Source organism: Scyliorhinus canicula, chromosome 8, assembly GCF_902713615.1.
Source record: "Scyliorhinus canicula chromosome 8, sScyCan1.1, whole genome shotgun sequence".
In the NCBI taxonomy this organism is placed as follows: domain Eukaryota; kingdom Metazoa; phylum Chordata; class Chondrichthyes; order Carcharhiniformes; family Scyliorhinidae; genus Scyliorhinus; species Scyliorhinus canicula.
Window position 1 is genome coordinate 50,548,096 of NC_052153.1, and position 12,517 is coordinate 50,560,612.

Consider the following 12,517-nt stretch of genomic DNA (forward strand, 5'->3'; position numbering starts at 1 on the left):
ACTACGGGCAATTTAGCATGGCCAATCCACCTAACCCGCACATCTTTGGACTGTGGGAGGAAACCGGAGCACCCGGAGGAAACCCACGCACACACGGGGAGGACCTGCAGACTCCGCACAGACAGTGACCCAGCCAGGAATCGAACCTGGGACCCTGGAGCTGTGAAGCATTTATGCTAACCACCATGCTACCGTGCTGCCTACTTTGAAGCCTACTCGTGACGATAAGCGATTTTCATTTCATTTCATTCTTCAAAAGGACTGGCAAAATAATCATGAGCTTTGGCTGGGCGGGAAAATCCCCACGGGTGAAGAAGGCGATGCTTGAGAGGAGCCGCAGCGAGGGAGGGCTGGCATTGCCAAGTCTGATCAACTACTACTGGGCGGCTAACATAGCCATGATAAGGAAGTAGATGGTGGGTACGGGGTCTATTTGGGAACGGGTGGAGGCGGCTTCGTGCAGGGGCACCAGTTTGGCAGCCCTGATCACGGCTCCCCTACCACTGTTACCGGCCAGGTACTCCACCAGCCCGGTAGTGGAGGCGGCCCTGCGGATATGGGGCCAGTGGGGGAGGCATGTAGGGGAGGTGGGTGCGTCTGTCTGGGCACCAATATGTGATAACCATTGATTTGCCCCGGGAGCATGGATGGGGGGTTTCGAACATGGCGGCAGGTGGGGGTGAGGAGGGTGGGCGATATGTTCCTGGAGGGGAGCTTTGCGAGTTTGAGGGGCTTGGAGGAGAAATTTGGTCTGGTAAGGGGAAATTATTTCAGGTACTTACAGATGCGGGACTTTGTTCGCAGACAGGTCCCATCCCTCCCACACCTCCCGCCAATGGGGATCCAAGATCCATAGGGATCCAAGACAGAATAGTCTCTAGAGGAGTAGGAGAGGGTAGAGTCTCAGATATTTATAAGGTGCTCATGAAGGGGGAAGAGTCCCAGACGGAGGAACTGAAACTCAAATGGGTGGAGGAGCTTGGTGGGGAGATGGAGGACGGTCTGTGGGCAGACGCCCTGAGTAGGGCAAATTCAACCGCAACATGCGCCAAGCTCGGCCTGATTCAATTTAAGGTCGTTCACCGGGCCCACATGACGGTAACTCGAATGAGCAAATTCTTTGGGGTAGAGGATAAGTGCGCTAGATGCGGGGGAGGACCAGCGAACCACGTTCACATGTTTTGGGCATGTCCTAAGCTTAGGGGGTATTGGGAGGGATTTGCAGAGATCGTGTCCCGGGTGCTAAAAACAAGGGTGGTGATGGGTCCAGGGGTGGCAATATTTGGGGTTTTGGAAGACCCGGGAGTCCAGGGTGAGAAGGAGGCCGATGTTCTGGCCTTTGCTTCCCTGATAGCCCGGCGACGAATACTGCTGGCATGGAGGGACTCAAAACCCCCGAAGACGGAACTATGGCTTTCGGACATGTCAAGTTTCCTGGGTATGGAAAAAATTAAGTTCGCCTTGAGGGGATCTGTACTGGGGTTCGCCCGAAGGTGGCAACTATTCATCGACTTCTTCGCGGGAGAGTGAACGTCAGCGGGGGGGGGGGGGAGTAGTGTAGAGGAGGAGGGATAAATAGGCGGGTATTGTCGATGGGAGAGGGGCCGGCTTGTGCAGTATGGTTGATTGATGTATTGATTTTACGTTGATGTTTGCACATTTTTGCCTTCTTTGCTTTTTTGTTGTGTTGTGTTGCCGAAAAATACCTCAATAAAATTGTTTGATAAAAAAAAAATACTTTGCTTGCTTGATAACCTCTCAGACTGGCTGATGACTGATGATTTTGATAGATCTGCTGGGTGCAGGGATAGTAAGGATGCAGACCCGGAAACCAGCTTTGATCAGATGAAAGCTAGGTTAACACTTCTGAGGCCCATCCAGTGTAATGTGAATGGGGTGGGAAGATTGGAGAAACCTGGGATTTCCAGCCTTGAAAGGATGTAACTGAGAGTGAACCTGATAGTGCTGAGCAATATAGTAAATGGTGGGTCAGCTATGGCTCAGTTGGAAACACTCGGAGTCTGAAGGTTTCACATTCAACTCCTACTCCAGGACTGGGGACAAAAATCAAGGTTAACATTTCAGTGTAGTAGAGGGAGTGCTGCACTACCAGAGGTGCCGTCTTTCAGATGAGATGTTAACATGTGGCCGCAGTCGTTCCTCTCAATTGGACATAAAAATCCCATGGCACTATTTGAAAGGAAAGGGAAGTTATATCTGATGTCCTGGCCTATCTTTACACCTCAATCAACATTACAAAACAGATTATCTGGTCATTATCACATCGCTGTTCGTGGCTCTGCGCAAATTGGCCCTCACTTCTCCCCCACTAAATCAGTGTCTCCACTTCAAAAATCCTTTATTGGCTGTAAAGCACATTGAAATGCCCAGTGGTCGTGACAGACACTATTCTTTCTGTTTATGGTGTAGAAAAATATATCTGGGTATAGGGTTGACAGGAACTTAACATAAGACAGATATTGGGAAGAGTGATTAATATTGAGCCCGTAAGCCTCCACTACCTTAGCGATAGGTTCAGATTTTAAGGAGCAGACTGGCACTGTGGTACAAAGGGGTAGAGTATGGCGAACATTTGGATGAGCTAAGATAGGGTGAGCTTCCTCATTCCATATTTACCCTGTAAATGGTTCACATTTCAATTATTCGGTGGACGCCAGTGGTTTAAAAGTTTGATTGACACAATTTATGCCTAACAATCTTTCCCTGCATTCAAACAAAAAGAAAAGATGCAAAAGTAGATATCAAATGTGATTTAAGAGATTTTTGCAATTGTGTACAACCAAGTTCTTTTTTCTTACAGATATCCTCACCTCCACACTCCACCACTAACTTGGCAATTACAGAATCAGAGCAAGCCAGTCTCAAAATGCCTCTTTACGGTTATTCTGATTCCCCCTTAAAATACAGGCAAAAAGCAACTAGGTTGCACTTAGAGATCACTTTCAGAGATAAATGATTGACAGAGTTTATGAGCAGTTCCAACTTTATTACATGCAAGGTTCATTTCTTTGAAACAGCTGAACAAGTCTTTTCATATTTGTAATCTTATAACTAATCAGGGTTGTATCAAGTTTCAGGTCACGGGCTCTATGATAGAAGGTCCCCTCCTAGCTAGAGCACAACCTCCCACCTCATAGGGTCAGCTCCTTGGGCATCGGTTCATCCTTGAGGCCTGCCAGGAGGTTATTGACGGTCAGCACAGCCATGGCAGTGCGAGTGGCGATGGTAGCACTTGCGATATGTGGCAGAATAACTGGAAGTACAACATGAAATGAACCAAACTGAAGTGGTAGCATATAATTTATATTGCAACATAGCAAAATCTAAATTACACAAGATATTAAAGAGCAGCAATTTATTTTTCAGTGTTGTGACTTACCACAGTTTTTCAGTGCAAAGAGAGGATGGTCGGTGGGTAATGGTTCAGGAACAGTGACATCCAATCCAGCTGAACCAATCTGACCAGTAGTCAGAGCCTGATAAAGATCATTCTGGTTCACCACAGCTCCTCTGTGGAGGAAAAGACGACTTTAACAATATTCAGCCAATTTTAGATGTTTCCCTCTGCACTGCAAACAGAATCTGAATTAGAAAACGGAATACGCTCATTCTACAATCTGCAGATATAAACTGCTGCAGAGACAGTGTAAGACTTGTCAAAAGCTTTCGGAGTGCTGGTTAGAGGTTGCTCAGAAGCAGGCCAGTGTTCATTACCGATGTTCTCACCAGCCTGTGGTTTCCCCACTTTCTATAAAACCGCAAATGCCGTTGGCCATTTTTATGGCTCCATTTACCCTTTCAGAGAGTCGTATATTTCAGTCCTTTCATTCACACCCTTTAGGGTCCTTCCATCAATTGTATCGTCCTATTTATTATTCTTCCTCCCAAAATGTTTACCCCACATCAAATTGCATCGGCTGCCTGAATGCCCATTCTGTTTTCCTGTCTATAACTTTCTAAAGTTTTACAATCCTGTTCATTATTGAGTAAGCCCCAAACATCTATGTTCATTGCAAATGTTGATGTTGTGCCCCTATATTCCAGTTGTTATCATTTGTATATGTCAAGAATAAAATTTTCAACCCTTCTACAATCGCAGCAACAACACCCCATTATCGATGAGGGGTATAGCTCAGTGGTAGAGCATTTGACTGCAGATCAACAACACCCCAAACCATCAACCAAATTTCTATCCATGTCTTATATATTTCCTTTTATACCATATACCTGAATTTTGTTAATAAGCCTTGAGACATCTTTTTGAAAATCCATGTAAACAACATCTGTATTCCACCATCTATCCAGTAATTAAAAAATAATCTACATGTACACATCTACAACTTGTCTTCAACAACATCATGCTGCGTATCTGTGAATAACCCACCCATTTCTAAATGTTCACTAATTTTATCTGACATTATGGATTCTAATAAGGCACGCGGATGCTGAGGCGAACACCCAAACCCCATCCATACCCACCAGCCCACTATTCACTATGTAGAAAGCTCATGAGATCAATACAGACATTGGAAAGTCTGTAAAATGCTCATTAAACTGCCACTGCATATGCCATGCATTTACAACTATCTAGATCACATGCCCAATAATGGTAAATACAAAATAAGTACTAGACACCAATCAGCAATACCACTAGTCATGCCTGAGTTCCCAATGTGACAAACTATTGGATAACACCTATAGTGACATGGTCTAGCTTTTCCTCCCTTTGAACAGACACTCACTCATTTCATAGATTTGAACTGGTGTGGGAAGTAGGCAGGAGGAGACTTTTAAAATAAATTTAGAGTATCCAATTCTTTTTACTCCAATTAACGGGCAAAGAAGTGTGGCCAATTCACCTACCTTGCACATCTTTGGGTTTGTGAGGGTGAGACCCTCGCAGACATGGGGGAATGTGCAAACTCCACACAGACAGTGACCCGGAGCCGGGATCAAACCTGGTCCTCAGTGCCGTGAGGCAACAGTGTTAAACACTGCCCAACAGTGCTGCCTCTGGCAGGAGGAGATCTGTTGTTGATGTAGAACAGAGGAGAGTTTTACCCCGAACTAGACCAAGCTGTGATCGTTAGTGACATGGGGTGGAAAAGTCGGAAATGTTGCATTTTTTAACCTGAAATCACAAATTTCACCCACTGTTGGACCTAATGAAGACTGGATATGTTTTACATAAAACAAAATCTAACAGCACACAAGACAGCAAATTGGCCCACCTTGATGGTATTGACTCTTTGACAGAGCTAGCCAATGAATTGCAATCACCGAATCCTCTATTGCACGACAAATGTTTCCCATTTCAAGTGGTTCCCAATTTACTTATGAAAATTACTAATGAATCTGCTTCAATCACCTTCCGACCCTCCCCCGAACACCCACTTCCTGATCATGGCTATATTCGCCGCTCAATAATAATTGCTAAAGTTCGGGAGTGCCAGCCTGTTCCCCCCACCCCCCCCCCCTCCTCTCCCCCCCCCCCCCCCCCCCCCCCCCCCCCCCCCCAGCTCCGCCCAAGCATCCCCCTTTTTACTCTCGGGGTCTTACCCGCCCATACAAAGCCAGTGATTTCCAACACAAACATTGCCACTCCACAAGAGTTATATGGTGATGCTCGGGGCTGGACTCAAAGACTAGAGGGGTCGCGATCCTGATTAATAAGTGAGTGGTATTTGAGGCGGGAAGAATAGTTGCGGACATGGGAGGCCGGTACATTATGGTCAGTGGGAAACTGGAGGGATTGCAAGTGATTCTAATAAATGTGTACGTGCCAAATTGGAATAATGTGGGGTTTATAATGAGGATGTTGGGGAAGATTCCAGACCTGGATTCGCATAAGTTGGTCATGGGAGGGGACTTTAACACGGTTATCGAACCTGGGTTAGACTGGTCGAACTCAAGGACAGGGCAGGGTGCCAGCAATGGCAAAGGAGCTAAAGGGGTTTATGGAGCACGGCCTTCCTCCTTTCCATGAGCTTTGGCTTCTCTGAAACCCCAGAAATCACCACCAAAAGGTCCGGGTCCACCTCCTCCTCCACTATCCTGGCTAAGACTGCGAACACTCCCGTCCAGAATTTTCCCAATTTTTCGCAACTCCAAAACATGTGCATGTGATTCGCTGGCCCCTGCCCACACCTCTCACACTCATCTGCTATCCCCTGAAAGAACCCACATATTCTTGCCCGAGTCATATGCACCCTGTGCACCACCTTAAACTGTATCAGGCTCATCCTTGCACAAGAGGAGGTCCCGTTTACCCTTCGCAGTGCCTCATCCATACTCCCCAATTGATCTCCATTCCCAACTCCGCTTCCCATTTCTCCTTGATCTTTACCATCTGCTCACCTCCCTTCTCCCCCAGCCGCTTGTATATATCCCCAATTCTTCCCTCCCCTTCCACATCGGGAAGCAGCAGTCGCTCCAGCATGGTGTATCCCGGCAACCTAGGGAACATCCTCCAGACCTTCCGCACAAAGTCCCTAACCTGTACATATCTGAACTCACTCCCCCTCGGCAGCTCTACCCTCTACCTTAGCTCCTCCAGACTGGGGAATCCTTCGTCCAAATACAAATCCCTCAGTTTGACCAGCCCCACTTTCTTCCACCTCCTGTATACACTATCCACCCCCCCGGCTCAAACCCATGATTCTAGCACAGCGGCGTTAGCACCGACATCCCTTCCATCCTAAAATGCTTCCTCAGCAGATTCCATATCTTCACCGTGGATTACATAACTGGGCTCCCTGCATACGTATTCTGAGCCATTGGCAATGCTGCCGTCACCATAGCCCTTAAACTAGGCCCCTTACAAGATTCCTCCTCCATCCTAACCCACTCTATCCATTCTCCTTCCCACCACCACCGCACCTTGTCCACATTCGCCGCCCAATAATAATGAAGCAAGTTCGGCAACGCTAACCTCGCCTACTGCCTCTGCCTCTGTAGCAGGGTCCTCCCCACCCTCAGCACCTTCCCCGCCCATACAAAGTCCGAGCTCATCATGTCTATTTTCCGAAAAAAGACCTTTGGTATAAAGATCGGGAGAGCCTGGAAGATAAACACGAACCTCTGCAGAATATTCATTTACACCACTTGGACCCTCCCCGCCAACGTTAAGTGCAGTGTATCCCACCTCCTAAGATCCTCCATGGCCTCCTCCACCAGCTTCATTAAGTTCCACTAATGGAGCCCCGTCCATTGTCTCGGTACCTGAATCCCCAAATACCTAAGCACCCTCAGGATTATTGCCCTCTTTCAAACTGTCTTCTTCTGCAAGGTCCAAGTGCTGAGAAGTACTGTGAACAATGTAATAAGAACATAAGAACATAAGAACTAGGAGCAGGAGTAGGCCATCTGGCCCCTCGAGCCTGCTCCGCCATTCAATGAGATCATGGCTGATCTTTTGTGGACTCAGCTCCACTTTCCGGCCCGAACACCATAACCCTTAATCCCTTTATTCTTCAAAAAACTATCTATCTTTACCTTAAAAACATGTAATGAAGGAGCCTCAACTGCTTCACTGGGCAAGGAATTCCATAGATTCACAACCCTTTGGGTGAAGAAGTTCCTCCTAAACTCAGTCCTAAATCTACTTCCCCTTATTTTGAGGCTATGCCCCCTAGTTCTGCTGTCAACCGCCAGTGGAAACAACCTGCCCGCATCTATCCTATCTATTCCCTTCATAATTTTAAATGTTTCTATAAGATCCCCCCTCATCCTTCTAAATTCCAATGAGTACAGTCCCAGTCTACTCAACCTCTCCTCATAATCCAACCCCTTCAGCTCTGGGATTAACCTAGTGAATCTCCTCTGCACACCCTCCAGCGCCAGTACGTCCTTTCTCAAGTAAGGAGACCAAAACTGAACACAATACTCCAGGTGTGGCCGCACTAACACCTTATACAATTGCAACATAACCTCCCTAGTCTTAAACTCCATCCCTCTAGCAATGAAGGACAAAATTCCATTTGCCTTCTTAATCACCTGTTGCACTTGTAAACCAACCTTCTGTGACTCATGCACTAGCTTTAATATTTTATCGTTTAAATAATAATCCCGTTTGCTGTTATTCCTACCAAAATGGATAACCTCACATTTGTCAACATTGTATTCCATCTGCCAGACCCGAGCCCATTCACTTAACCTATCCAAATCCTTCTGCAGACTTCCAGTATCCTCTGCACTTTTCGCTTTACCACTCATCTTAGTGTCATCTGCAAACTTGGACACATTGCCCTTGGTCCCCAACTCCAAATCATCAATGTAAATTGTGAACAATTGTGGGCCCAACACGGATTCCTGAGGGACACCACTAGCTACTGACTGCCAACGAGAGAAACACCCATTTATCCCAACTCTTTGCTTTCTATTAATTAACCGATCCTCTATCCATGCTACTACTTTACCCTTAATGCCATGCATCTTTATCTTATGCAGCAACCTTTTGTGTGGCACCTTGTCAAAGGCTTTCTGGAAATCCAGATATACCACATCCATCGGCTCCCCGTTATCTACTGCACTGGTAATGTCCTCAAAAAATTCCACTAAATTAGTTAGGCATGACCTGACTTTAACGAACCCATGCTGCGTCTACCCAATGGGACAATTTCTATCCAGATGCCTCGCAATTTCTTCCTTGATGATAGATTCCAGCATCTTCTCTATTACCGAAGTTAAACTCACTGGCCTATAATTTCCTGCTTTCTGCCTACCTCCTTTTTTAAACAGTGGCGTCACGTTTGCTAATTTCCAATCCACCGGGACCACCCCAGAGTCTAGTGAATTTCGGTAAATTATCACTAGTGCATCTGCAATTTCCCTAGCCATCTCTTTTAGCACTCTGGGATGCATTCCATCAGGGCCAGGAGACTTGTCTACCTTTAGCCCCATTAGCTTGCCCATCACTCCCTCCTTAGTGATAACAATCCTCTCAAGGTACTCACCTGTCATAGCCTCATTTCTATCAGTCGCTTGCATGTTATTTGTGTCTTCCACTGTGAAGACCGACCCAAAAAACCTGTTCAGTTCCTCAGCCATTTCCTCATTTCCCATTATTAAAACTCCCTTCTCATCCTCTAAAGGACCAATATTTACCTTAGCCACTCTTTTTTGTCTTATATATTTGTAAAAACTTTTACTGTCTGTTTTTATAGTCTGAGCAAGTTTACTCTCATACTCTATCTTACTCTTCTTTATAGCTTTTTTAGTAGCTTTCTGTTGCCCCCTAAAGATTTCCCAGTCCTCTAATCTCCCAGCAATCTTTGCCACTTTATATGCTTTTTCCTTCAATTTGATACTCTCCCTTATTTCCTTAGATATCCACGGTCGATTTTCCCTCTTTCTTCCGTCCTTCCTTTTTGTTGGTATAAACCTTTGCTGAGCACTGTGAAAAAATCGCTTGGAAGGTTCTCCACTGTTCCTCAACTGTTCCACCATAAAGTCTTAGCTCCCAGTCTACCTTAGCTAGTTCTTCTCTCATCCCCTTGTAATCTCCTTTGTTTAAACACAAAACACTAGTATTTGATTTTACTTTCTCACCCTCCATCTGTATTTTAAATTCCACCATATTGTGATCGCTCCTTCCGAGAGGATCCCTAACTATGAGATCATGAATCAATCCTGTCTCATTACACAGGACAAGATCTAGGACCCGCTTGTTCCCTCGTAGGTTCCATTACATACTGTTCTAGGAAACTATCGCGGATACATTCTATAAACTCCTCCTCACGGTTGCCTTGACCTGACCTGGTTAAACCAATCGACATGTAGATTAAAATCCCCCATGATAACTGCTGTACCATTTCTACATGCATCAGTTATTTCTTTGTTTATTGCCTGCCCCACCATCTCGTTACTATTTGGTGGCCGATAGACTACTCCTATCAGTGACTTTTTTCGCCTTACTATTCCTGATTTCCACCCAAATGGATTCAACCTTATCCTCCATAGCACCGATGTCATCCCTTACTATTGCCCGGATGTCATCCTTAAATAACAGAGCAACACCACCTCCCTTACCATCCACTCTGTCCTTCCGAATAGTTTGATACCCTCGGATATTTAACTCCCAGTCGTGACCATCCTTTAACCATGTTTCAGTAATGGCCACTAAATCATAGTCATTACGATGATTTGTGCCACCAACTCATTTACTTTATTCCGAATACTACGAGCATTCAGGTAAAGTACACTTATGTTGGTTTTTTTACCTCTGATTTGAATCTTAACATCTCCAGTTTTATTCCTTTTGTTATTACTGGGCCTATTCACTGAGCTCCCCTCAGTCACTGTACCTTGTACTGTCGCCCTTATGGATTTCTGACTATGTCTTCTCTGCCTTGCACTTTTCCCCTTACTTCCTTTTGTTTCTGTCCCTGTTTTACTACCTTCCAACTTCCAGCATTGGTTCCCATCCCCCTGCCACATTAGTTTAAACCCTCCCCAACAGCTCTAGAAAACACCCCCCCTAGGACATCGGTTCCAGTCCTGCCCAAGTGCAGACCGTCCGGTTTGTACTGGTCCCACCTCCCCCAGAACCGGTCCCAATGCCCCAGGAATTTGAATCCCTCCCTCTTGCACCATCTCTCGAGCCACGCATTCATCCTATCTATCCTGACATTCCTACTCTGACTAGCTCGTGGCACTGGTAGCAATCCTGAGATTACTACCTTTGAGGTCCAACTTTTTTGTTTCACTCCTAACTCCCTGAATTCCGCTTGTAGGACCTCATCCTGTTTTTTACCTATATCGTTGGTGCCTATGTGCACCACGACAGCTGGCTGTTCACCCTCCCCCCCCAGAATGTCCTGCAGCCGCTCCTGAGACATCCTTGACCCTTGCACCAGGGAGGCAACATACCATCCTGGAGTCTCGATTGCGTCCACAGAACCGCCTGTCTATTCCCCTTACGATCGAGTCCCCTATCACTATAGCCCTGCCATTTTTCTTCCTGCCCTGCTGTGCAGCAGAGCCAGCCACGGTGCCATGAACCTGGCTGCTGCTGCCTTCCCCTGGTGAGCCATCTCCCTCAACAGTATCCAAAGCGGTATATCTGTTTTGCAGGGAGATGACCGCAGGGGACACCTGCACTGCCTTCCTACTCTTGCTCTTTCTTTTGGTCACCCATTTTCTATCTCCCTCAGTAACCTTCACCTGCGGTGTGACCAACTCGCTAAACGTGCTATCCACGACCTCCTCAGCATCGCGGATGCTCCAAAGTGAGTCCATCCGCAGCTCCAGAGCCGTCAAGCGGTCTAACAAGAGCTGCAACTGAACACACTTCTTGCACGTGAAGGAGCCAGGGACAGTGGACGTGTCCCTGAGCTCCCACATCGCACACGAGGAGCATGACACGGGTCTGGGATCTCCTGCCATGTCTTAAACCCTTGGTAAACTTAAACAACTAGAATTTCAAAATAAAAATAAATAAATTAGACAACGAAAAGAAAAAGAGAGACTACTTACCAGTCACTTACCAGGGTAAAAAAGCACCTCCTTACACTCTGCACCGAATTACCTCACTGCACCAAATTACCAAGTTTAAATCTCCCACTCTGTACGAGTCTCACTCCGGATGTGTCACCTGGAAAAGTGCTCGCATAAGTAGACCTGTCAAAGTGACAGCAATCTAGCATAGAGGCAAGCAGCCCTCAGTACTATTATATTTTGTCAATATAAATGAAGGACAAGCTACAGAGAACAGAATACCTTGTTTGAAGACCTCTCTGTTCCTAGGGAATAGAATAGCCATTTCTAGTTGATAACACACTAAAGTAAACAAATAGAAATCCAGGAGTTTTATTTTAAATGTGCATGGAGGTAAATTCTCAGGTCAGTCCTTTACTCGATACGCTAGACCTAACCCCATCTGAAAACACCTTAGTAACCAGGTCCATGCCTTACCTGCTCGTGTTGATAAACACTGCCGTCTTTTTCATTTTTGAAAATAAATCTTTGTTGCACAAGCCGTTTGTCTCCGGAGTCAAGGCACAATGCACTGTCACAAAGTCCGATTGCTCAGCCAGTTTATCCAGGGGCACTGCGGTGGAGGAGTCAACATCAGTACTTGTATTGGCCAAAAGTAACTGAACTTTCCATTTTACACCTTCCTCAATCTGATTGTGTAGTGAATATATGTTCAATAGTGATCTTCAAAAGGGAATTGGATGAATATTTGATTAACAACAATTGCTGGGTTATCAGGAAAGAGCGGGAAAGTGGATTTCTTTTCAAAGGACTTGGTACAGACTCAATTGACAGGATTTACTGGGCCATTTAGAGCAAGGTTGGAAATTGTGGAAAGGCAGAGGATTGCAAGTCTGGTGTTTTCCTGCCAGAGATGGAGCGACCAATTGGACCATTTGAGTGGCCAATTAAGGATCTCTTCCTGCCTTCCCTGGCATTTTACCAGTGGTTGGGAGTCCCTCCACCGCATGGAGAGATCACATAGTGATACCTAACAGGAGGGATGGGCCACATCTATTTG

At 46.0% G+C, this 12,517-nt stretch overlaps 1 protein-coding gene across 1 annotated transcript in view; it reads right to left on the reverse strand.

Moving 5' to 3' along the window:
* Positions 1-2,986: 2,986 nt before the first annotated feature.
* The window catches only part of LOC119970244 (glyoxylate reductase/hydroxypyruvate reductase-like), a 102,038-nt gene continuing 92,507 nt past the window's right edge, over positions 2,987-12,517 (reverse strand). The window contains exons 7-9 of the mRNA XM_038804544.1: positions 11,935-12,070; positions 3,401-3,531; positions 2,987-3,274 (exon numbers count right to left, since the gene is read on the reverse strand). Coding sequence (XP_038660472.1) covers positions 3,153-3,274; positions 3,401-3,531; positions 11,935-12,070 — 389 coding nt within the window. The 3' untranslated portion in view covers positions 2,987-3,152. The remainder of the gene's footprint in view (positions 3,275-3,400; positions 3,532-11,934; positions 12,071-12,517) is intronic.